At 32.4% G+C, this 26,270-nt stretch overlaps 2 protein-coding genes across 3 annotated transcripts; one reads left to right on the top strand and one right to left on the bottom strand.

Moving 5' to 3' along the window:
* The first annotated feature begins 10,149 nt into the window (after positions 1-10,149).
* Positions 10,150-15,353, top strand: LOC136785210 (neprilysin-1-like). Its single transcript, XM_066746226.1, has 7 exons — positions 10,150-10,340; positions 12,819-13,035; positions 13,123-13,305; positions 13,739-13,901; positions 14,079-14,395; positions 14,512-14,780; positions 14,920-15,353. The coding sequence occupies exons 2-7, from the start codon at positions 12,853-12,855 to the stop codon at positions 14,921-14,923; spliced, it is 1,119 nt and encodes a 372-aa protein (XP_066602323.1). The 5' UTR covers positions 10,150-10,340; positions 12,819-12,852; the 3' UTR covers positions 14,924-15,353.
* Positions 15,354-17,106: 1,753 nt separating this feature from the next.
* LOC136785209 (biotin--protein ligase-like) lies at positions 17,107-25,635 on the bottom strand. 2 transcript variants are annotated; one of them, XM_066746224.1, is made up of 17 exons: positions 25,495-25,635; positions 25,021-25,240; positions 23,904-24,055; positions 23,647-23,817; positions 23,420-23,573; positions 23,285-23,350; positions 22,503-22,700; positions 21,831-22,089; positions 21,604-21,738; positions 21,174-21,500; positions 20,488-20,839; positions 18,947-19,129; positions 18,748-18,877; positions 18,514-18,674; positions 18,319-18,433; positions 18,038-18,251; positions 17,107-17,599 (listed from the first exon to the last, which is right to left on the bottom strand). In XM_066746224.1, exons 2-17 carry the CDS (start codon positions 25,166-25,168, stop codon positions 17,428-17,430), a joined length of 2,937 nt encoding a protein of 978 aa, XP_066602321.1. In that variant the 5' UTR covers positions 25,169-25,240; positions 25,495-25,635; the 3' UTR covers positions 17,107-17,427. The 2 variants fall into 2 exon arrangements, with proteins under 2 accessions (XP_066602321.1, XP_066602322.1); XM_066746225.1 differs by having other exon boundaries at positions 25,021-25,140.
* Positions 25,636-26,270: the final 635 nt, after the last annotated feature.

Genomic DNA, 26,270 nt, shown 5'->3' with positions numbered 1-26,270 from the left:
ATTTTTTTTAATGACCATTGACTTACAATAATCAATAATAAACTATAGAAATGCAGATTTTACGGAAATAAGCGAAATATAACGATGAAATTATAGTTAAAATAATTATTATATATCAAATACGCATTTCCTTAATTTATTATTGATTTAAATAAGTCAATGCTCATAAATAAATATGCTGAAAAAATCATGTATAAAGGCATTGGGCTTCAAATGTAAATGACATCGAATATTGGTAGATTTTCGGCAAAGCGAAACGGAAAGATTTTGCCTCGACTCTTCTGCTAGATGCTAACAGCGAGAAAATGACCTAAAAACGCTAACTTCACATTGGTTAAAAGCCAGTATTACAGATTACCGACCGAATCGTCCGAATTTCCTAAATTTGAGTAGCTGGCAACGCTGGACTGTCAAACGTCAGTAAATAGTGTCAGAGGTTATGCACAGTGGAGAAAATTTCTGGATCTGTCAGATAAGTATTTGAAATAAATAAATAAAAATGAATAAATTACTTTGTTGGTATTTTTTACTTTTTCAGATGAGTTATGAGAAGGGAGTTTTAAATATTACTATATCACATAAGACCAGGATGTGTGTGTTTTAAAAGAATTTATTCAGCCATATAATTTTTAAAGATTTAAGAGCTGAACCATAAGAGGATGATCTTTTGTTAACTGAACAGCCTTTAGATAGACCAGAGAGTGCAGAATAAGTTATTAGAATAATATTTGGATATTTATTACGTGCAAAGATTTTATATTGTGCACATCAATTTTTTAGATACCCTTAATAAGAAGAAAGATTATTTAATTCTACTGAAATAATCTGCAACAGTATTAATTGCTTTTCTTTGATACAGTGATGTATCAACTTCTTGATCGCTTGGCCTATATTTTGGAGAAACTGATTTAGGAATAATTATTGCAGTCTAAGAATCGACTGTACAGTTTATTAAAAGAGGTTTCAATATTATAGTAGAATTTTGCATGTTATGCATGATTGTCGAATAATAGCTATTACTTTCTCTTATAATGATACTTTATATTTTTTAAAAAAATATTGTTAAATGATGGTATTAATCCTATATATTTTTCTTTAGGATTCACTATTTATCTGATGGAATAGAAATGTAATTAAAGGGTTTATTAATGTAAAACTACATGATTGAGGAATGGAATCCTTTGAATGTGTAAATGTTCAGAAACATTCTGCACATTCTGCAAGACCTTCAACACTGCTATTATGCAGAAAATTGTAGCATAAAAAAATTTTTCGTTTGAAGATTTATACGAATGGTTTGAGTTGCATACAGAAGATCTTAAGGAAGATGCGCTATTGGATCCTGCCAAAAATAAGTAATAATTTAAACGAGAATTTAAATTTCATTAGAATTCATCAATACTGTTTCATGCGACTAGGCTAAAATTTTAACTCTACGTGAAGAACATGAATGATTCTCCTACTCACCTTTAGGCCATTCTCCTACCCACCCGAGAAAATATCTCCGCTCTCTCTTTAGTCCGCTTTCTGGCAACAATGCATATCTGTTTTATCCTATTCTAAGCTTAACGCTCGTGCTTCGTGGTCTCTTCCGATAGATGGCGTTAGGGGTTAGATGGACCTGAGACTGGCGCTGAGACCAGAGGTAGGACACTCAGCTACCCCCACCCTTTCTTATTTGTCACCCTAGGCTCGAAGGCAATCTTTAGCCAACCTAAAATCCTGAGCAATATAATTGGCAGCACTGCGTAGATGGCGTTATTGCGCTTCTTTAGAATTTGATGCCCATTTGAATAATATTTTTGTTTACTCTTGTTTTTTCAGGCATTCTTTGATATATTTTTTTACTATAGTATCAAATCATTCAATAATTTGATTAAGCTATTTGATTAATTCTTATTAATTACGGTCAATTTAGGTAAAGTTTAATAATAATCTATCAGTCTTATCGGACCCAGTCTTCTAAGATATTTATATATTATAACGAGTCCTTCTGTCTTCCCATTATATAAAATTGTCAAGTATGATTTCCGATGGCTATAATCGTCCCGGTACAGGGAAGAATAGTGCTCCTCATTAAAGTAGGAGTGTTGGGCGCCAGATCAGATTTCATGATCAAACCATCCAGAAATTCACTTCGACATTCTTCCATCTCCAGCTAGTCAGGATATTGTCTTTGGTAGAGGGGCAGGGTTAGAAGGATGAGACAACCACAGGACTAGGTACTTGCGCATTTAAACGAAATAAGCACTAGATAATACTGGGGTCATACGATTTATTCTTATCGCCAATTTTCCCCATAATCAGTCTTCTAAATACCATTCTCAGTATAATCACTCTCTTTCTCACCTTCGCACATACACCGTCATACACACAAACATACATACAGTCGTACATAGGCTCGCGGGTCAAAGGAGCGGGGATTCTTCATGAATCTATTTCTCCTGCGTCCCTCCGCATGACGAGAAACTCCCGATCTCGGGGAATGAGTCGTCCCATATTATAATCAGCCACGTCCCGTAGGAGGCTTTCTCGACGAGCCAGATCATCTCGAATCGCAGGGGAGGCCCTAGGCACTCACCCCCTAATTGTACCGTTCAGAGGGGCCCCGCCAAGAAGAGATGCTCGGAGAGAGGTTCGCGACAAGGTCAGCCAATACCCCAACCGACTCCAAACTTTGGCAGCGCCGAGGCACCGACTCCCTACCCTCCTCTCCGATCGGACATCCCGAACCGGGTTGAAATCGAGATGACCGGCTCGCGCTCTCCACTATTGACCAACCGACGGTCCTCCTTCTCCCCCATCTAAACGGAAAAGGCACGATTCCTTCCCACGGGAGAATTATTCTACCTACACCTTTCGGCTGGGGAATACCTGGGGAGTGGTGTCCCGAGTCATCTCGACGGCCCTGAGACGAGGGGACCTCTACACCCTCTCGCCAACTCCCGATTACTCTCACCCACACACCCGAGTGATTCTCCATAAGGGACAATTCCTCGTCGGAGAGGTCACTCTCGGGAAAGATGTGGGGAACATGACGGGGAGCCCCGTATCGAGAGTGAACCGGAACACCTCCCCCCTCCTGGGCCAGTTCACCCAGCTAGCCTCGCCATGCGGAGTACATCCGAAAATTACACCACCCTACCTTACTCAAACTCGGTCCGGAGGAATCCTTTGGTCGGCTCGAACACCCAACTCCTCGCAGCTACCGACCTTTTCATCTATCGGTGGCCTGGTACAATCCTCGGACGTCTCCTTTCCTCCTCCGCCGAACTCCTACACCTCGGACTGGCTCTCCATCTCGGATCCTGGACGATCCTGCTCGATCTCCTGAGCCATCCGCTCCGCTCCCTGTCTCCAATCGAAGAGAACTACTCTCCTGCTCTCAATAGTCTCATTCCCCACTTGATTCTTCCCCACTCCGCTCCTACTTATTCCGGGATCGGATCGATCTAATCTAGTCATTCGCGGGTCCTTTTTCCGCGGCCCAATTATTGGCTGATTATCATACCACTCTTCTAGCGGCGACAGGTGTGGGGCCGCCTACCAATTGAAAAGCCCATGTTTTCAGGATGGGTTCTTGGCTGGTAGAATCTTCTCGTAGATCTTTCCGTCGTATCTTTTCGGATGGGAGTGGGTACTGGGGGGCCTTTCGCTCAAGGTTTTTTTTCTCCTAAATTCCTCTTCTCGTCATTGTGGTCATCCGTTGCTGATGCCTATTCTATGTCCCATACTACTACTTATCCACCCCCGCACCTAGAACCGCGAGCCGCCGTCTACTATCCTGCTCATTCATTCTACATACATGTCTTTCCCCTTTCTTCTTAGTATACGGAACAACATCCATTTCTGGCACTCGAAGTGCTGGCTCGACACAATCTTAGATAATTACAATAAATCGTGGGGGGTGAAAGGAGGGAGAGTCGGTGGATTTATTATGTTCCCCTCTCGTTACCGAATTCCGTTTCGAACTAACACATTGGGACGGGGAGACTCCAAAAACCGCGTCACAATATATACATTAAAAATTAATGTTACAGAAAATTTAAACAATTATATTGAATATAAAAAAATCAAATAGAATACATTTTTTAAATTTATAACAATTTATGAGAAAAAATATTTTATTTCTTATATTTATCATTTATTAGCTACCACCTATATATAATTTTTGTTATATGTTTGACGTTCAACACGCAAAATTATTGAAAATATCGCCATCGAAGGGTGAAAAATAGACAAAAATTAACTTGTAGGTGAGAGTGGGGCAAAATGATCCCATGCCGAATAATTTAAAATAATGAATTTATATTTATAGATACGATAGACAAAAGCTATAATACTTTCTATAAAAAAGTAGAAAGCATATTTTAGTGCTAACATTCTGAATTTTATGAAAAGAAAACGTGTTATTCAAGTATAATAATCGCTTAAAGCGCAAAAAGCGTGAAAAAAGTACACTGGATCCAATCTTCTCAATAAGTCTCGTTTTTAAACTGTTTGTTGTATGAAAAATACATTCTTTGTCATCATCGTTACTACTTTTTGAGCACCGGCTGCTTCTTACAAATGAATCCACTGGGATCGTTTTGCCCAAAATGAGCTGCCCATCTATCATAGAATCTTAAAATTTTACCAAAGCCGATTTTAAATTAATTTTAAGAGGAAATAAAAGTTAATACCTATTACGATTTACCCAATTTTGCGATTTGAAAAGTATCCCCACATTTATTTCCTATATGATTCAAAAATCGCTTATCTTACAGAAAAATGATGAAAAACATAAATGCCGCTAACAATTTTTTACGTATTAAAAATAGACATTACAATATTATATTATTGTGTACTTAGAAGTTTATATTTTAATATTGATTAATGTTTAAACGAATAGTATCAATAGTTTCTATAAAACCCTCAGGGATCATTTTACCCCGAGTGATCATTTTGCCCAACTCTCCCCTAAATATTTCGAAAGCTAACGGAAAAGCATAATACCAATTCGAAGTATAAAATAAATATTCCAGGTACAATATAGCGTCAGGAAGTACTTACCATCTTCGAGTCAATATACAGGGTGTATCAGCAATGATGCTTTTAATTTTAACCATATATTCTTGAGCATAAACTAAGTCGAAAAGTCCTGTACTATAAGGTCCGGAAAAGCATCATTGCTGAGATAAATCAATTTTAAACCGATAAATCAGGGATTTGATTCAACGGAAAAATTACTTTCATTTCACTTTCGTTGACAGTTCCCCTTCAAAAAAAAAGAAATTTGTACTTCTCCGCCGATCAGTATTGTCGTACACGCATATACACACACGCACGCAACTACGCCGATTATTAATATTATCTCCTAATGTTTTACATTCCTGATCCTGATGCTGATGAAATTCATTTTCTGCCTATTTTTAAAACGATCCTCGATAGCACCCATTTGGTTGAAAAATCTGGAGAATAATACGGCGTTATTCGTAGATTAATTTTTAAGTCGCTTTATCTTTTCGGTGGCGCGGTATATGAACTGCTCTAAGGTAGTCAAAATATAAGTATTTTATTATAAAAGCTATTATAAGAAATTGTATGTTTTTCTGTTTTTGGAGGTCTCAATGTTTTATCAGATAGAACAGTTTGCTGCATCATTGTAAGATCAAAATGACTCGAAAATGGATTCTCAAGTAAGGCCATAGTCCACAAGAAATTTCAATCTAAGAGAGTGGAGAACTTGAGAGATCCCTTTAAAAACGAATTAGCCATTTTTTCATTTTATGAAGGGACAAGCCACAAAATTAAAAATAATTTTTTCTTTATGTCGTAGATTGTCCACAGTTTTTGCCTTTTTGCATAGTGTCTGCCTAAATGGACTAGCCAATAAAATTAGCCAATTGCTAGATCAGATTCTAGTTTATAGTGACTATAAGTTGATATGGTCACCAAAGAGAAATATTTTACAATTCACCAAGCAAATCGTAATAAAGTGAAGAGAAAAACATATGCATATACTAATTTATCTTTGAAATCTTTTTATACCTAAGAGCGTGCAAAGACTGAATAATAATCTACAGCATTAACAAAAAATTATTTTTAATTTTTTGGCTTGTCTCTTCAGAAAATGAAAAAAGGCTTATTTATTCTTAAAGGGATCCCTCAACCTCTCAATTTAGATTGAAATTTCCAGAGAAGACTATGGCCTTACTTGAAAATCTATTACCGAGTCATTTTGATCTTCCAATGATGCACACAGCAAACTGCTCTATCTGATAAAACAGTAAGATTTTTAAAAACAGAAAAAAAAATTTCTTATTATAGCTTTATTAATATAATACTTAATTCTTGACTACCTTAGAACAGTTCATATGTCGTGTCACCGCAAAGATAAAACGCCTTGAAATTAATCTACAAATAACGCCGTATTATTCTTTAGACTTTTCAATTATGAAATGGATGCTGTCGAGGATCCTTTTAAAAATAGGCAGAAAATGAATTTCATCAACAACAGGATCAGAAATGTAGGACATTAGGAGGTAATATTAATAATCGGCGTAGTTGCGTGCGTGTGTGTATACGGATCGGCAGAGAAGTACAAACTTCTTTTGTTTTTTAAAGGGGAACTGTCAACGAAAGTGAAATGAAAGTAATTTTTCCGTTGAATCAAATCCCTGATTTATCGGTTTAAAATTGATTCATCTCAGCAATGATGCTTTTCCAGACCTTATAGTATAGGACTGTTTGTCTTAGTTTAGTCCCAAGAATACGTTGTTAAAATTAAATGCATCATTGCTGATACACCCTGTATAATATACTAATGATTGAAAGGATGCATCGAGTGGCAAAAATGTAATTCCAACAAATTTCCTATAAATGGAGGAATATAAATTTTCATAAGAACCAAATTACCTCTGCTTTTAATCTACTTAAAGTACGTAAAGGCATATTTTTCCGATTTAAAAAAAAAGTTGAATATAAATAATTATTTTTTATTCCTATCAGTAATTACAAAAAAGGGAGCCTATATTGCACTTTGGCAGAATTCACTGATTGAGTTTTTGTTAGAAAGAAACAAACGTTCTTAGAATTGTATATAAAAGATTATTTTGACAAAACTTTAATAGTAAAACGGAGACATATTTGAAATTTGACTTAGTCGCGCTATTACAATTATTCCAAGGAATCTTCTAAAATTTTAAGAATATCTACTTCTTTCTAGAGTAAAATTGCTCAGTGAATTTTTTCAAAGTGCGATAAAGTTTCTGTTCGATCTTTACATGGTAACAGATCGAATCCCGGCTTTTTTTCAGGTAATCGATATTAGTGGCGTAGTAATCGATTATAAATCATTGGCAAGAATTGGTTTTCGTTACACTACAAGAGTCAATTCCCTGAAACATATGCCGAAAGCAGATATCTTCTTGGTAATAGCCCTTCAATCAAGACGTCCCCGAGCACCTTAACCCGATTGAAAAGACGAATTACCTACCGATAATTGAAATATCGAAGTAATAAGCGAGCTCGGTTCCCCTTGAAGCTTTAAACTTTTGATCATACCGCAGCGCGGTTTTTTGTAAAGTTATAAGGCCCGGTCTTAAACGAATACGAGTGATTCCGCAACCTGGCTGCTCGCAAAAGACATAAGGCCCGATTCTAAACGAATACAAATGGTTCGACAGCTCGGCTGTTTGGAAAAATGACGTAACTCGTGCTAAACGATAATATATACGAAATGTGGAATGATTCGCCAATTGAATGCGAAAGTGCGTAACAAACATTGTAACCGGCATACGGCTTAATTCATTGCACGATCGTATATCATTTGTAATCGTGATTAGTGTAAAAGGTGTATAAAACAATGAAAAGAGTTTTTTGTGCTTTCGGACTTTTTTTTCGTAATTTGTATACATTTTATTTATTTAAAAACTAAGCAGTTCCGTCAAGCGGAGTTGCCCCTCAAGCATAGCCTTCTTTGCTATTGAAGAGTTTCTATTTTTTTAAATTATAGATGGGTAATAAAATACATATAATTACACAGGACAACAAAATTAGGGATTTTAAAAGTTGTTTGAGACTTCGAAGTATAATTTTATGTAAATTTTCTCGCTGAATCCAAATTTGGTTCTAAAATTATTACATCATCTGCACTTTTCAAGATATTAAAATTTTCAGATGTAAAAAAAATGTGTTTGGGTATGTTGATTAATCTACAATGTTACCAGCATTAATTATGCTGCGCAACTCTATATTTTTCCAAATAGTACTTGATTAGACGTTTAAAAAAATATTGTGTTCATAGCGATGTCTGTTTTACATACTTAGATATATCAATCAAAATTGCTATGATAAAAACACGATTCTTAATGCCAATGCGACTATGGAACAATTTTCGGTTCTTTTGTTATGCTTAAAATGAAGAAGAAAGTATCATATATCTTTTAATTACAAATCATCACCCTACAAAAAAAATATTTTCTTCTTATTTTGACGTAAACAAAAGAACCGAAGATTGTTCCATGATTATATTGGCCTTAAAAATTGTTTTTTATTTGAGAATTTAAAAAAAAAATGAAAAATGATGTTCACTTTGAAAAACTAAAAATTTTACTTTGATTCGATGTAAAATAAATAGATAATAGGGAAATTATTATTTCATATTTTTTTACAAATAAAATTCAATTCAAGATGAGGAAATTGGCATGCCGAACATTGAAATATCTTACTTCTTCTTTTAAATATAAACATTTAAAATCTCGGAATCGTTAAAGCGTTGAATTTTCAACAATTCACAAGTTTTTTTAGAATTAATGAAAAATTCTACAAATTTACACTGAAGTTTATATCAAAAAGTTCTACACAGTAAACAATTTTCAAGAAAATAAAAAGTAGTTTGTTTCTGAGCTCCGTGATTTGATGAGGAATGCCCCATGTTTCAATTAGAACGTTTAATCGGAGTAATAACATTAAAGGACAACCTTTAAAATATTTTATATATTCTTTTATTGTAATCATTTAAATAAATTTATGATATGTAGAATAGTTAGTTGCAATTCATTTAAACGATTTTCGGTTCTTATAATATTTTGGTATTCAGTTTTCATTAAAGCTGGCTGCTTTCACCATATTATCGCATCAAACTAAAAGCATTGGATTTTTAATTATTTTGTTACTTTAATTATATTTTTTACTTTTCATTATAGATACCATTTTGTCTCAAATAATTTTATTCATTACGTTTAATACAACTAAATTAAACGAAATTTGGTAATATTCCTATAGTGAATTATGCTATAGTCAAGTAACAAGATATCGTCCTTACTAACCTAACGTGACCATTTTTCACCCAACGCATCAAGCACTGCTACCAACTTAAATACTGTATTTTCCTCAATTTTAACTTTTTTTAGTTGGCTAAGAATTGCCTTCGGTACAAATAATTCGAGCCTTCGAGGCTTGAGTGTCCAGCCCCTGGCTGAGACTGGCTGAGACTCCTGAGACGCGTTTGCCAACACCAGCGCCACCTAACGGTAGGGATTGCCTCGGGAGTCGGGACCTCGCATGAGCAATCTCCCGTTTCATCTCTGGCGATACAGGCGATACGGGCGATACTAGCGATGTCGCTGAAAAGTTGGATAAATCCAACTTTATTTCAGTGTCGCTAGCGACAGAATATGTAAGGAGAAAGTGTATACTTTGTCCCACGTGACCATTTGTCGCTAGCGACGAGCGACAAGTGAAATCGTACCTTAATTTCACACGTTACAGCGGCCCTAATGGCCGTTGTAATTTGGAAAAATTCAGGGCTGGAAACCTCAGAATTTGAAAACAAAAAAGCATTTTATATGTTCGGGAGCTTGAAATGAAGACACTCTGAAGTAAAACTAGATAAATTATATAAAAATTTATCATTTTCGCATGGAATTACCATCTACCTAGAATGATTACTGCTTTTTTGCCTTCAAATTCTAAGGTTTCCAGCCCTGAATTTTTCCAAATTACAACGGCCCTAAGAGAGTAGTGCCTCGACGGCCGTATATAGTACATGTCATTATCTACTTTTATGTGTACTTGGCGTCGAGACACTACCGTATCTCTTGATATGTTTGATTAAAAATATAAAAATTGTAATTTTGGATTAGTGAGTAGAATATCAGATGTATTAGGGCTCTTCGATTGTTCTCGGTTTATTGCTCGGGACTCGGTGTAAAACCAGGTAACCAGCGTAAGGTGGAAAAGTGTTGACCGCTATTGAAGTACGGCCCTTTAAAATATTTGGTTATTAAGTTGGACAGAATATATTTCCCCTAGTGCACTTTTCGTCAAGACACACTACCTTGGCTCTTGATATATATGTATGTGTATATATACACTACAGGCCAAAAGTTTAGGACCACTTGGTAAAATTGTCAAAAAGACAGGCTCTCCTTTAAGTGTGTGTAGTTTGGCAACCTTAAGAGGTAGAACAAATTTAAAGATATCGTCGTGAAGCTTATTAAATTCCGCGTTCTACTACATTAATTTGACCTGAAAAAATCTAATGGGTGACTGCGTTAAAGGAGAGGAACATGACAACTTTTTGACGTCTCTTTATTTATGGATATTAAATTTCAATTCTTTGCCCCGCTCATATTATTTGTCTGAGGCATTTGAAATTCAAATAGATGAAAGCTTGAATCTTTAGCTTTGATTCAAGTCCAAAAACGTTTATAAATTTTTATTAGGTCCGCAGTTATTTGATAATTAATGAAGCAGTGTACGGCCAGCATTTTTTCCGTAAAACATCTGCTCAATAAGCTCTTGAAACCAATTCAGGTCGGTATAAATTATGGGTGCCAAAAGGGGGAGCCATGTTTAACTTTCTTTAATTTGATTAACTACTATTCTACGGTTTCAAATAAATCAATGAAAGCTTAACGGGAATCCGTATACCGACATTACAGAGCAAAAACTATTTCGCATGCAGCGTCTTTATTTCTTGACGGATTGTAAAGTTATTACATGTTTTTGGAAATGCCAGAAGCTTATCTACTAATTTACGTTAGCAAAATTAACAAAAAATGAAAAAAAATTTTTGTTTAAATAAATTTATTAACATTATTGAGAAACAACAATTAAATCGCAAAATCCCCCAACGTAATTTACTAGATAATGTTCTTACGTTTCCAAAAAGTCCACAAAAATTCAAATCCGTCTAGAAATGACGATGCTGCATGCGAAATAAATAATAGAAGAATTTCGTGTTCGGGAAGTCGCCAACACGAAATTCATCCATTATTTATTTCGCATGCAGCATCGTCATTTCTTGACAGATTTGCATTTTAGTGAACTTTTTGGAAACGTATGAACATTATCTAGTAAAGTACGTTGGGGGATTTTGCGATTTAATTGTTGTTTCTCAATAATGTTAATATATTTATTTAAACAAAAATTTTTTTTCATTTTTTGTTAATTTTCCTAACGTAACTTAGAAGATAAGCTTCTAGCATTTCCAAAAACCTGTAATAACTTTACAATCCGTCAACAAATGACGACGCTGCATGCGAAATAGTTTTCGCCCTGTAATGTCGGTATACGGATTCCCGTTAAATACAATTAATATATTTATACTTTTATTGATTGAATTGGAACACGTAGTGTTGTTAATAATCCAAATAAAAAAAGTTAAAAGTGGTACCCGTTTAGCACTCATAGTTTATACCGACCTGCATTTGTTCTTAGAGCTTAGCGAGCAAATGTTTTGCGGATAAAATGCTGGTCGCGAACTGATCGACTAATTTTCAAATAACTGCGGATCAAATAACAATTCATATATGTTTTTGGTCTTATATAAATGAAAGCTTAAGTTTCAAGCTTTCACATACTTAAGTTTCAACTTCGTAAGACTATTACTATATACCCGGTACAAGTCATTGAAATTGAATATCCATATATAAAAAGACATCAAAAATTGTATATTATCTCTCACCTTTAAGGGGATGCATTGCGCGTCGAAAAAGTACTTCCAAATTATCTTCTACAATTTTAGAAATTTGAATATTTTCATAGGGACCAAATTGGCTCGTATTGATCTGCTTAATTAACGTAAAGGCTTATTTTTTAAATTAAAAAAAAATCTTTTAATCGGATATTAATAATAATATTTTATTTCCCACCAATAATTTCGAAAAAGGGAGCCTTTACGATGCTGTGCCAAACTTCAACGAGTAATTTGAGACTAAGAAGAACCAAATATTCCAATAAATATAGAAGATTTTTTGGAAATACTATTGTAGCGCAACAATGGCAAATTTGTACATTTTTCCATGCGCTACAACAGTATTTCCAAAAAATCTTCTACATTTATTGGAATATATGGTTCTTCTTAGTTTCAAATTACTGGTTGAAGTCTGGCACAGCGTCGTAAAGGCTCCCTTTTTCGAAATTATTGATGGGAAATAAAATATTATTATTAATATCCGATTAAAAAAAATTTTTTTTTAATTCAAAAAAGAAGCATTTACGTTAATTAAGCAGATCAATACGAGCCAATTTGGTCCTTATGAAAATATTCAAATTTTTAAAATTGTAGAAGATTATTTAAAAGTACTTTTTTGACGTGCAATGCATCCCCTTAATACAGTCATTCATTAGATTTTTTTAGGTCAAATTAACAAAGTAAGACGCGGAATTTAATAAGATTCACGACGATATCCTTAAATTTGTTCTACCTCTTAGGGTTGCCAAACTACACGCACTTAAAGAAGAGCCTGTCTTTTTGACAATTTTACCAAGTGGTCCTAAACTTTTGGCCTGCAGTGTATATATTTAATTTGTTTCGTCAATTATTGCAGAACTTTACACAATTATTTAATATGGCGCCTCGTGATGTCCATAATGCCACACATGATTGATGACTATCAGCAAAAAAAGGTAGAATTCCGGAAGATCCTGCTGGGGATTTTGAGCGAGAGGAACCGATGGTCCCAATGCGTAGAATGGACTAATAAAAAACTAGGAATGGCTGTGGGAGCACTTTTTATTCGTGAGAATTTCAATCACGAGAGCAAGGTAGCTATAAATCAGATGAAATATTCTCTAGTGGAATTATGAAAAAAAAGAAGATATGTGGTATACAACAAAAATTTTGTGCAACAGAAAACAGCTTTGGAGATGATTCAAACGATACGAGAGGCTTTTAACGAGCTGCTGTCAGAAAACGGTTGGATGGACGATGAAACTAGAAACGTGGCTAAGGGGAAAGCTAACTCGATGAATGAGAGGATTGGATATCCAGAATTCCTGAAGAATCCTGTGGAGCTTTCCAAGGAATATGCGATGGTGAGAACGATAATCATAATCGAAGACATTGCGGCTGATGAAGTTGTTATGCCACAAGATATAAACTGCATGCAATTCGCCTTCTCTAAATTACAGCTGATAATAGCTCAACATCCTTGTCTCTTTTAATACCTGTTAGATCTTTTCTTCTTAATTAGACATTTTGTACTTTTCAACAACAACTTAAATTTGTATTTGTTATAATACAATTTTTGTGAAAATTGCAAAAAGTAGAGGGAACAACAAGATGCCTGTTTCCCAAAAGAATTCAAATTTGCATCCGTTTCGTTGATATTTGAAAAAACAAATTAGATTGAATAAGGTCTGCCAAGTTGAAAATGTTACTTAACAGTTTCGTCAATTTATGTCTTCGATTGTCAATCTACGTTAATTTAATTATTTTTAAACAAAATATACTGTTTTGTACCTATAGCTAAATATTACTGAAAATCAGTTCCTGAAGAATATCTTCGCGGTGCTAAAATATGACGCTTACCACAATCTACAGAAATTACGAAAGCCAGTGGATAAGAATAAATGGTCGACGGAACCAGCTGTAGTGAATGCTTTTTACAATCCGAACAATAACGACATAGGTGAGCAAAAAATCATTAGTAGACATTGTAAGAATAAATATGGATAACATTATTGGAATGAGTGGAATTAACGGCTAATTATTACTGGCTTAAAAATGTTCTCTATATTATAAATAATAGTTTTTAATAAAATCGTTATATTACTTGTACGGTAATACTTATATACAATAATTATAGTGTTTCCTGCTGGTATCCTGCAGCCACTGTTCTACTCCCAGCACTTTCCAAAGTCCCTGAATTACGGAGGAATCGGAGTTGTGATCGGTCACGAGATTACGCATGGTTTTGATGATAAGGGACGACAGTTTGACAAGGATGGCAACATGATACAATGGTGGAATAATGCGACTATCAAAGCTTTTCGCGAAAGGGCACAATGCATTGTGGACCAGTATTCGCGATACAAGCTCCAAGAGTTTGACTTTCCTATTAATGGAAGAATGACACAGGGTGAGAATATTGCGGATAACGGAGGACTCAAACAGTCTTTTCGTGTAAGTTATAATATATTGTGGTATTCGTAGACCAAGTCTGGTGAAAGTATTTTTTGAAATTAATTTTTATATTCGTCCAGCTTCGAAGGCTCATTTCGCACGCATTACTGTTGTAGGCTTACAAAAAATGGGTGTCTTTTCATGGGGAGGAACCATTGTTACCTAGCGTTAATTTAACACACGATCAACTGTTCTTCTTAAATTACGCTCAAATCTGGTGTGGCTCGATGAGAAGAGAAGATGCATTGACCAAGATACGGAGTAGCGTACACTCACCAGGGCCGGTTAGGGTATTAGGCCCTCTTTCTAACAGCGAGGACTTTGCTAGGGCTTATAACTGCCCGCCTGGGTCTCCTATGAATCCAACGCGCAAATGTAACGTTTGGTACGGCTTCGTGCAAACACCACCAATTTTTCATCATCCTATTAACGCCTTTGCGTTTCTTCATAAAATTAATATTACTTTTAGGCCTCTTTTGCATTTATTTATGCTTATTTCATATAGAAATTATTTTATTTTACAGGTAATTATAAAGTAGATGAGGAAAGGAAAACCATATTGTAAAACGAAACGGCTTAAATAAGCGACCCGGTTTACTGCACACTACTTTCTCTTATGATCCTTCAGTTGCTTTTAATTTTTCGCAAACACCTTTTCAAATTTTGAGGCCGCCTCACAAGCTATTTAAATTAAGGTAATCGAATTTATGCCAGCAGCAACTATATAAGTTGGGGCCACCAATTACTATTTTCATCAAATAACAGTGCAGCGTGCTATAAGACAGCCAACATACCTACAAAACTCTCAATTATTTCTTCGTCATATGGTAAACTTTGTAAAATATTATTATCCTCTAGGTACATAAGTTATTATTAAATAATTCGAATTACTGTAAGAGCCATTATTGTACTTAATTGTGATAGATGCACCAAACTCTTTGATTTATATTTACTTCAAATTAATAAATTTATTATAGTTTTTAATTTAAAAAGCTTGGAACTTGTTAATACCTATTTTTTAGTACTGTTAGAAAAAACGTACGTAACCAAAAATTCCACAAAATCAATTATTTGTAGAGATGCAAACGATTTGATCTATTTTTTGTTGAATGTTACAACAGAGAGATTACTGATTTTCTCAGTAATTTGGCCTTTTCGGAAACATTAGAATTTAACACAAGCAAATATATTATTAATAATAATTTATCGCTCACATGCCTTTTAGCCTAAGCTCTATTTCTGGTTACTCGAATTCTACAAGGTTTAAATTTGACCAAGCAATTTATTCTGACCAGAAATGGATTAGATTTACAATTAACCCGTCAATGGGCGCGCGAGGTGTCCAGAGCACCCCAAGAATAGAAATCTATCGATAACAGCAAAAAATTTGTGCAGTCAATTACAAGTATTAACGTTTAATTAATAGAAATAACTTAAAGAAATGCAACTGCTATTGTATACCAAAGGAAACATTGCATAGATGATATTTATTGAAAAATAAATTTGAATTCGTAAATATTTTACGTCAAGTAACGAAAAATAAATAGGGTATCCGTGGCACTCTACACGCCTATCTATGAAAAGAAAAGTCACGTGTCTATTAGGGGGTTAAATCCTATTCTAATAGTTTTTTTCAAACTTCCGGAAAAGAGTGGAATATTTTTGCTCAGACTCTTAAGCTTATTCGCCTATTTTCTATCTGACTTCCATATCGCGTGAGGCCCAGCTTCGTGAAACTTTTTTTTCAACCATCTTTATTTATCTGTAGTTCTTACTACCAATAATTGGGGCTTGACAGATCGGTTGAGTAGAAAGAAATTATCGGTAACATTTCGATGTCAGCTGTTACCTATTAATCTGATGCAATCTTTTGATAGCCTTGTACTAATCTGTCCATAAGACGATAGCAGCAAATCCTGCTTCTCTTCAGTGTGCAAGCATGTGGGGAGGGCTGAGGGTGCTGGAGAGAGAAGCTGAGTCCGCAATCCTACATGCAATTAAACCTCAACTGGCCTCGACTGCCTCGACTCACATACACAGAAATGTTCGAGAGAAAGAATGCAGAAGCAATCGTTAGTTACCATTTGTTGGAGCTATCAAACACAGCCAACAGGTCGATAGCATACGGGTATGTCTTCCCATCAAATATCTACCATACTCGTACAACCATTTAGAGCTTTACGTTAAAATAAAAATAGTTTAGCATAAATGAACCGCTACCGTTAAGTGTAAATTTGTTCTATTAAAATTATTGCAATTTTCGGAAGACCGGTAAGTACCATAAATGAAGCTTCAATTTTTACGTTGGATACTCGTTCAGTTTCAAAGTGCTGCAATATACAAAATAAAATAATGTGTGTGCATTATTTACAGTTTTATGAAATAAAAATTATAATGGAATAATTAGTTATTAACATGAAAAACTATAAATTTCTAAATTTCATCTAAAATAAAAATGTAAAATATATATTTTGTATTTTAATTTACAACAAATTTTTGGGGTATAATATGTTTTGCTAATAGGCTCCTCGCAAATAAAATATTATTTACAAAAATAATATATCGTTGTCGAAAATAACGACATTATTATTAGGATTAAAAGTTTTTGTCTATAAATTTCTTCTTATATTTTTTAATTAGAACATTTTTTTAAATAAATGTACACGTTAAGTAGATTTTTTTGTAGAACAATTGATTCAACATTTTTTAAATATTTTTGTAAATGAATTGATTTAATAATATTGATTTTATAGGATCAGTAACTTGCCATCTTGCGTTTCTTTACAGATAATGCATATTTTTTGGAATAAATTTGTTACACCACACATATGGTTCAAGTTTTCATCCTACTTACAAAGCATTATAATCTCACCTACATACACCAAGATCTGCCAAAAAATATGAGAATTACAAAAATTGTTACTGTATGATGAATTGTTTTCAATTGCGAATGTAATTGATATCCTATATAATTGATGGAATGTTCTAATATATTAAACTACCAAGATTTTTACAAATTGTATTCAATGCATTCATCTTGGAGCTATTAAACCCTTCATCAAGTCGAAACTATTTCCATCAGGTTGAATAGAAAATACATTTCCTGTATTTTCTTGTACTTTTAAAAATCCAAATTCATCAATGCCTATGATTTTAACTTCTTTAATATTGTTTTTTGCTGTTTGGACTGTCACTGTTTCATCACTAAAAAAATTGGTACATAATGAATACAACGTGAGATCGCTCAATTACTGTCTACCTCATAAATTTAGATATTTTAAATATTTGCAAGATAATAAGTATTGCAATATTTATAAGTCTACAATTTTCGATTAAAGTTATAAATGATTAAAAAATGCTTAATTCAAGGCCTCTTATTAGCTAGCAACTGGATTCTTCTTGTAAAGTCTGATCAATAAAAGAAATTTACTAAACTGTTTTACTAGCAAAAAATTTCGAATTACGCTATTTCTAAATCTTAAAAATTTCTTCATTTAAATCTAAATTTGAAAATTGTATAGAAACATTTTTCTCTGATTCACTTATACTATCTGAAATTTTATAGCTACCAATATTTGAGCTTTTGCAGTCAAATAATGAATAACAAGATAATTTTATTTGCTCAATTATTTTGGTACTTACCTATGCATCCAATACTTGTAATAAAGCTGAAAGAAATCATTCATTTTGTCAGTTTGCATCAGATTGATTAAATTTTCCATTTCATTGAATACAAGAGCTGTATAACGCTCTAAAGTAAATAATGGAAGCTTAGCTTCATTTGTTTGGTTATAAAGTTTTATCAGATCATTTATACAAACAGTTGGAGAAGTATTTGAAAGATTAATGCCTGTACCTAAAAAGTATTTTTCTTAGTAAAAAAATAAATTACAGCACAAGAAATATAAGAAATTAATAATTACCTATGTTACATACATGACACGAACAATCTATTTGGTTAGTAACAAGAATACCTCCAATCTTAGCTGTTCTCCCAGTATAAATGTCGTTAGGCCATTTAATTCTTAAATCGATAACCTAAAATCATAATTGAACAATAGTTAGAATCAACAACACGTTTCACTATTTTATTTATAAAACAAAACAGTTGAGTGAACCTGATACTCAGGGATTGATTTAACAGCTGTTACTGCAGCAACTGCCATTACTGATTGGATTATTGAAATACGTCTTCCTAAACTACTATTTATGGGAATATGTAGCTGTAAATTAAACATTGCACAGCCTTTAGGGCTTAGCCATGCATTTTTACTTCGACCTATACAAAAATTATAATTTCCTAATAATTTTAATTAAAAATAATTTGTATAATAAATGTTATATGCTCATGCCTCGGCCTAACGTTTGCTGACGAGTTATAACGGCTAATCCATGGTACAAGCGAAGGCCGCAAACATTCATAGTAGATGTAGTTACATCTGTGTATATTACCAAACGTCCGAGTTCTTTTGTATTGAGATTCTAATTACGGAATTTGATTATTTTACACATAATTCAATTTAAGATAAAGTGATGCAAGCAAAATGTTACCTCAAAATATTCAATAGTAGAAAAATTGTCTGGGCATTGATGTATCATAACTGGAAAAAAATTTGGAGTTGCTGGCTGTACAGTTGTTTTTCTTCCACAAAACTGAATATCAAGTTTTGGCAATTTTAGTATATCATTCTGTTGCAAATTGGTTTTTAAGTGTCCGAGCATTTCTAATTTTAGCTAAAAAAAGCCATATTACTGTTGAATATATATATAGTGTGTTTTGCATAAGACGCCCCAAAGCAAGTATACAAAATTACGCGTATCTCTTTAACTATAAGAGATATTCAATTTTTTCATGACTTTTTTGAAAGCAAATAACAAGAAGTTTCAAATATGTTCTACGCAAAAATTGAATATCTCTTATAGTTAACGGGAATCCGTATACCGACATTACAGGGCAAAAACTATTTCGCATGCAGTGTCGTCATTTGTTGGCGGATTGTAAAGTTATTAAAGGTTTTTGGAAATACCAAAAGATTATCTACTGAAGTACGTTGGGCAAATTAACAAAAAATGAAAAAAAATTGTTGCCTAAATAAATATATTATTATTGAGAAACAACAATTAAATCGCAAAATCCCCCAACGTACTTCACTAGATAATGTTATTACGTTTCCAAAAAGTCGACAAAAATGCAAATCCGTCAAGAAATGACGATGCTGCATGCGAACTAAATAATGGAAGAAATTCGTGTTGGCGACTTCCCGAACACGAAATTCTTCTATTATTTATTTCGCATGTAGCATCGTCATTTCTAGATGGATTTGCATTTTTATCGACTTTTTGGAAACGTAAGAACATTATCTAGTGAAGTACGTTGGGGGATTTTGCGATTTAATTGTTGTTTCTCAATAATGTTAATATATTTATTTAAACAAACATTTTTTTTCATTTTTTGTTAATTTGCCCAACGTACTTCAGTAGATAATCTTCTGGCATTTCTAAAAACCTATAACAACTTTACAATCCGCCAATAAATGACGACGCTACATGCGAAGCAGTTCTCGCCCTGTAATGCGGTATACGGATTACCGTTAAAGAGATGCGCGTCATTTTGTATACATGCTCTGGGGCATCTTACGCATACCACCCTATATAAAAATTTGTTAATACTGGCTACACATCAAGCATGTATAGATTTTCTGTGGAGTGCAAACCAAAGTAGTTTTTTCTATTCCTTTCGTTTTACATTCTATGACTGCTTTATAATTAGCAAAGAATATTAAATTAAAAGTATAGAAAACAGTACCCTAACTAAAACTTGTTTGAAATATTCTATAGGTTTAGGCACTTAAGTCACATAAGGTTTTTGATAAAAAATTCACTTTTCTCCATAATTATTTAAGATATCAAATTTTGGCATAAGATTCATTTGAAAGATAATAAAAATAAATGTTTGGAAGGTAATCTTTGAAAATTTGACATCTCTGATAGTTACGGATATAGACGTTTTCATACGCAATGCTCACGCTTTAACTGTCTTACTTTGTATACATGTATTATACCATTTTGATTGCATAAAGTGTAATACTAACCTCATGCCGCCCTAAGAAAAATCCCGGAGTATATACAATTGGACTTTTTGATGAACTGCATAGTTTCATTTCCAAATGAACAGATAATAAATCTTTGAATATATCCAAACGTGCACTGTTATTTTGTTTAAGAATATTAAATTTATTCTCTTCAAACTCATACTGGGCTGGATCGGCTTCTAAATGAATTTGAGAAAATACTGCTTTTCCGCCCGTTTCTAATAGATTGGCGAGTAAGATACTTGGCGTATGCCAGGTTTCTTCCGTTCCTAAAACATCTACATTAAATCTATGCAATCTTCCTTGTTTGTCTTTAATGCTTGCTGATATAGGGGGATCCATTGTATTCACTCTGTAAATTTTACAAATAAAAATATTTTTTTAAATTAAATAAATATTGTAGTAACAGTAATTAATAGCATCAAAATTTAAATATAGCGTAAAACTCTTCATACACGTGTATTTAATTATAAAACTGGTTACTTAATATCCTCATGTACACTGGGTCTGTTCTTTTTCGCTGCATTATTGAATTGGTGCAATTAGTTGAAATAAGACAAACATATGTTTTCTCACTCTAACTCATTGAACTAGTGCAGCAATACAGCGAAAAAGAACAGACTTATTGATAACTTTGATGTAAAAGTTCAAAGTAAAAAGAAACCTGTAAGAATTAATATACATACTTTACGTCTTCGTGTTCCTGAGAAAATCTAGTTTTAACAGGGGATGCTTGATAGCAAAAAATGTGATGCATCATTCGAACGTGTTTCCATTTCTTATATGAAAAACAAACTAATTCATGTTCACGTACTTCAGCAGTTTTAAAATGTGGAAGTAAAGTGTGGAGCATATCAGAGCATAAAGCAAGAAGCTTGCCACCACGAATAATATATTCAACAAAATGCCCGGCAATATCGCTCTCGACATTTCCACATACAACTAATAAAGCTGTCTGATTTATCCAAGTACCTGCTCGAGTATCTTCGGATGATAATGAATACAGTAAATACCTAAAATGCAAATAAAATTAAATTAATTAATAAGATATACTGTATCGTTACGTGTTCTATTTGTGCTTATAAGTAAGTTCAAATTATATCAATTTATATATACTTGTCTAAATCCAGAGAAGATTCCAAAACGTTTTGAACATTGTTACGAGCTACAGTGCTATCTGCATAAATGAGAATATTTGGAGGTTTGGCATCAGTCACACATGGTTTTATTGGTACGTTAAACGTGGAAAATCTAACAACCATCATTGTAAGTTATTGAATGTAAAAAATAAATTACAACAAACTATAGTGCATTTTTCAAATGGAAAATGACAAATAACTTACTTCCAAGTATTATTATCAGTTGGTATTTTCACATTTATTGTGTATCCTTTGTTATTTTCATTCATTGGTGTTTTTAATTTTCTTTTCTCTGTAATTATGTTTTCAGTGCTAGGTATATCTTGTAAAATAAATTGGGTGAGAGCTGGAATTTTGATAGATTCAGAGGAAGTTGCAGGTTTTTCATTCATAACAGTATTAATTGTCACTGGTGTTGGTGGTGGAGTTTTTGGAACTAGAGAACATGATGTATGTTGCTCTTCTGGAACAAAAAATGCATTTTAATTATCTCAGCTTTGATTTTTTTAGAAGATGGTAAATATAGGGTCTATCATCGAAGGCGCATCAGAGTTCGAACATAAAAATGATACACCCTGTATACATATATATATATATGTTTTCGAGTATTAAGCTTGTGTCAAAAATTCGAGGAATCGTTTTGAGTTCTAACCCTGAGAAATATACAGTAATTGAATTGTCACTTTTCCATTAAAGCCATATATATATATATAGATTCGTTAAATAGTTCTCAAAACAAAGACAGAGCAATTTATCGAACAGTATATATAAAATTTTAAAGACAGATGTGTGCCTTAAAACGGTGTTTCATGTATAAATATAAGTTATTATCTCGTACAGTTAAATGAACATCTTATATTTTAAATTTTAACTCACCTACGTGTTTTTTAAGGGGTAACAATTCTATACATGCAGATTCTTCTGAACTCAAAGCTACAAATCCTGGAGAGACAATTAGTCCTGGTATTTCTTCTACTTCCAAGGCTTTGCTATCTTTGAACACTATTCTAGCAGTTTTGCATAACAATCTTAATTTTCTCACATAAGTTTCCCATTGAGTTGTACCTGTTAATTCTATTAACAAATTTATGTTTTACTACACGAATAAACCTAATTATATCAATGAGTAATACTAGTATATTGACAAATTCTTTATATTTACTATTAATTCTTTGATTAACTCATTAGCGTTCAAAAAAGTAAAAATTTTTTATATTTCTGCTATGTATCTGTACATAAAAACAAGATATTCATATTTAGAAAAGAATTATGGTTTCTTATAGGTATCAATGTGTTCTTGAAAAATCATACTTCAAATTTTAGTTTCCTCTCATAAAATATTCAATATAGCATCCTTTTATAAAAAAAAAACATTGAAATTGAGCCAGTGATTCATTGAGTCTTGTGTGTGGTTTGGATTTTTATGCTTTTCCTGTGTAAAAAAAAATTGAACAAACCTTTTCTACACAAAAGACTTGTTAGATTACTCATTACAGTAAACTAAAGTATGAAACAAGAATCACTAATGACACATTGAAAACTAAAGAAAACTATAATTTTTATTTGCTCAAAAAATATAACTTGAAAATGAAGAAAACTTAATTTCTATGTAAGGATTTATGAATTAATTATCAAACATTGAGTTTATATAAACTCACTTCTATCAAGTGTTGAACTAAAATGCTCATTGTCATAAATGCATGGATTTCCAGAAATTGAAACAGCTGAAATATAATAGTAAATTAAATTAGATTAATTAATAATTTTTATAAACATTAAATAACTGAGCTTACACTCAAAACGGGTTAATAATAAACCATTATTGGCAAAGGTTTGGCCTTGCATAATAGTTATAGCAAATTTAGTTATATGATCCAAATCAGTTTCTATAATTAAATTACAACTCTGGTCAACTGTCCATGCAATAATTAAACCATAATCTTCCAGCTATAAATTAAAAGTATGATAAATTAAAGTTAATGATTTAAATTACTATTTACCTGTGAAGTGTGAAATATACCTTAGTAGCCATAATTGAAGCAAATGGCCTATAAGTGTCTATATCTGTCTCTACTAGAACATACATTTTGTAATCATGGTATTTTGAAGCTTGATTATAATTGTGCGTGTATAATGGGAATATAGTTTTTCCATATGGATAAACCAGCCAATCCGACAAATCAACATTTTGCTGCAAGAATATACTTGACATTATTCAAATCTTTATAAAAAGCAATAGCAATAAGAAATATAAAAATACTAATAATATATACATACTTGAGGATAAATAGTACATAATCTTTTGTCACCTTGATTCCATAATAAATCACCTAGTTTTGCTACAGTTTTATTACTGCATAAATGAGAACTTAAAAAGTAATCTGCTGACTTATTATCATTATCAACGAAAAGTTTTGTCTCATTTTTCTCTGTCAGAGAAAATTTTATGTGAGTAATATAGTTTCTACTTCAGATATTGAATAATATTTTGGAAAAACTGCAGTACAGGTACTTTTAAATAAATCTTTTTGAAACTAAATACATTAGTATTGATTTTTAATCATTATAAATAAATCAGATATTATTTTATGTCACTCTCAAATGGTTTGAGTTATTAATGATTAAAACTGGGAAACAATGTTACATGCTATGTTAACAACCTGTTATATGAAAATTATTAACACTGATTTATACTTTAAAGGAATTCAATATTTACTGTACCCTTACTTTAAGTGAATGTTTATAGTTGCTTTAAATGTTGTTGCATGTACAAAATTATCTAAAATATATTTTTCATAGAATTGTCAGTAATAAAAAGTATCTTCCTAACCATATTTATAAGGTAGAGAAGTAACCTTGTGAAAGACATGATCTTAATTACAGAATTAACTTGTATTAAAAGTATTTTTTTTAACTTCTAACATAAAGATTTAATATTAGATATATTTACTTTGAAAGATATAGAAGTAAAAAGCTATTGTAAGTTAGCTGTAATTAAAATTCAATCTTTCATACAGATTGTAATGTTAAAACATATATGGAAAATATTCAGTTTCTATCTTCATTTAATAAAACTACTTCTGCAGTAAATTAATTTTGAAATGAAACAATAGCTTTATGAAGGCAACATTAACATTGTTTTTAAAATAAGAATAAAATTTAACATAAAATAAAAATTTGCAGCTGTTGTCATGCTAGCATTAATATTCTATAGAAACTGTATTATCATTACCCATTAATTCAAAATTTTAAACATTAATGTAATTAAAAATGACTCAAGATTAATTTGTTTAATTAGGCTTTTACAAAAATATAAATAAATTCATGCTAAAATAACCATTCTGCAGTTTTATCCAAAATTGTTATTAATAGTAAGCAATATAAATAAAAATACCATCTCTTTGGGAGGATTTTGAGTAAAACATTATTGATGGACAAGCGTGGCCATGACCTTCTGATATAAAATTCAGCCGTGCCCTTAAAGATGATAATCTCCATGACTGAATAGATGTTGCTATCATATAGAAAAATGTTAAAAGCATTTTGAATATAATGTTGTTAATTAACTTGTTGCACTTGTTAGTTAGCTGCTATTCATAGATGACTCACAATAGCTGAAATTTGTAGATTTTAGTGAAAAGATTCTAATTATTTCTTTTAAAAATAATGAGTGTGAAAACAATTTAAACTGTGTATTCAAGATACTAGAATTTTCTAAATTTTAAGTGAAAGAACGTTTAAGAATGAAAAATTGATTATAATATACAAGAAATTTGATGATAATTATATAATGTTAAAGTACATTTTTCAGATTTTTATGCAAAATTAAATACATGTTACGTAAAAAGGAATCAATTAGAAAACTCACCCATATTTAAAATTTTATCTGTATATATTCAGACGGTTCAGATAAATTATCATGTTTTCTGTTCAGTTATCTCAGTTGTCATTTCTGTCATAGATCAGAAAATTCATCAAACTTGTTAACAAGGTTGCCAAGTCCGCCATCTTGAATAGTACTACGCTCTATAGTAAGTGAATTTTGATATAAGGAATGCAGACTGCACAAAGTATGTATACTGCCAGCGGAAATACATCAGTAGCCATCTTAAATGCAGAACGTAATATATCAAAAATTATATATAGTATATTCACAGCCTGTCACCGTGAACGGCGTGAACGAAGACAAATGTTAGTATACGGAAAAATAAAGTGTAATAAAAGAAATAAGGAGTAGTGACAGCTTTGATCTATCTGACAGCTGATGTACTTATGGTATAAGTGAATAAATAAAATAAAAATGCTTTTCCTAAATTGATTTTTAATTTTGATAAAATGGTCAAATGTAGCCATTAATTAATTAGATTTGGTAATAAATACAAAAAATGCGTTTTATTATAACAAATGAGTTGAGGTAAAATAAACTCAATGTTTTTATATTAATCTGTTAACAAATGCATTTTTTTATTTATTATTGAGTCCAATAAATTAATGGTTATTAAAAAAAAAATTCCTTGTAATGAAAAAAAAAATGAAAAAATTTTAATCTTCACCAAGACTCGAACACGAGCCCACCGCATGACAAACGGCAACCTTACCGCCTGCGCTACAGCGCTCACCTGATGTACCAAGAGCAAAACAGCC

This window comes from Prorops nasuta, unplaced genomic scaffold (assembly GCF_024137725.1).
Source record: "Prorops nasuta isolate Cenicafe-Biocafe unplaced genomic scaffold, Cenicafe_Pnas_1.2 PNAS00199, whole genome shotgun sequence".
Lineage (NCBI taxonomy): Eukaryota > Metazoa > Arthropoda > Insecta > Hymenoptera > Bethylidae > Prorops > Prorops nasuta.
Note: the sequence above shows the minus strand (reverse complement) of the source record. Positions and strands in the feature narration are given on the sequence as shown.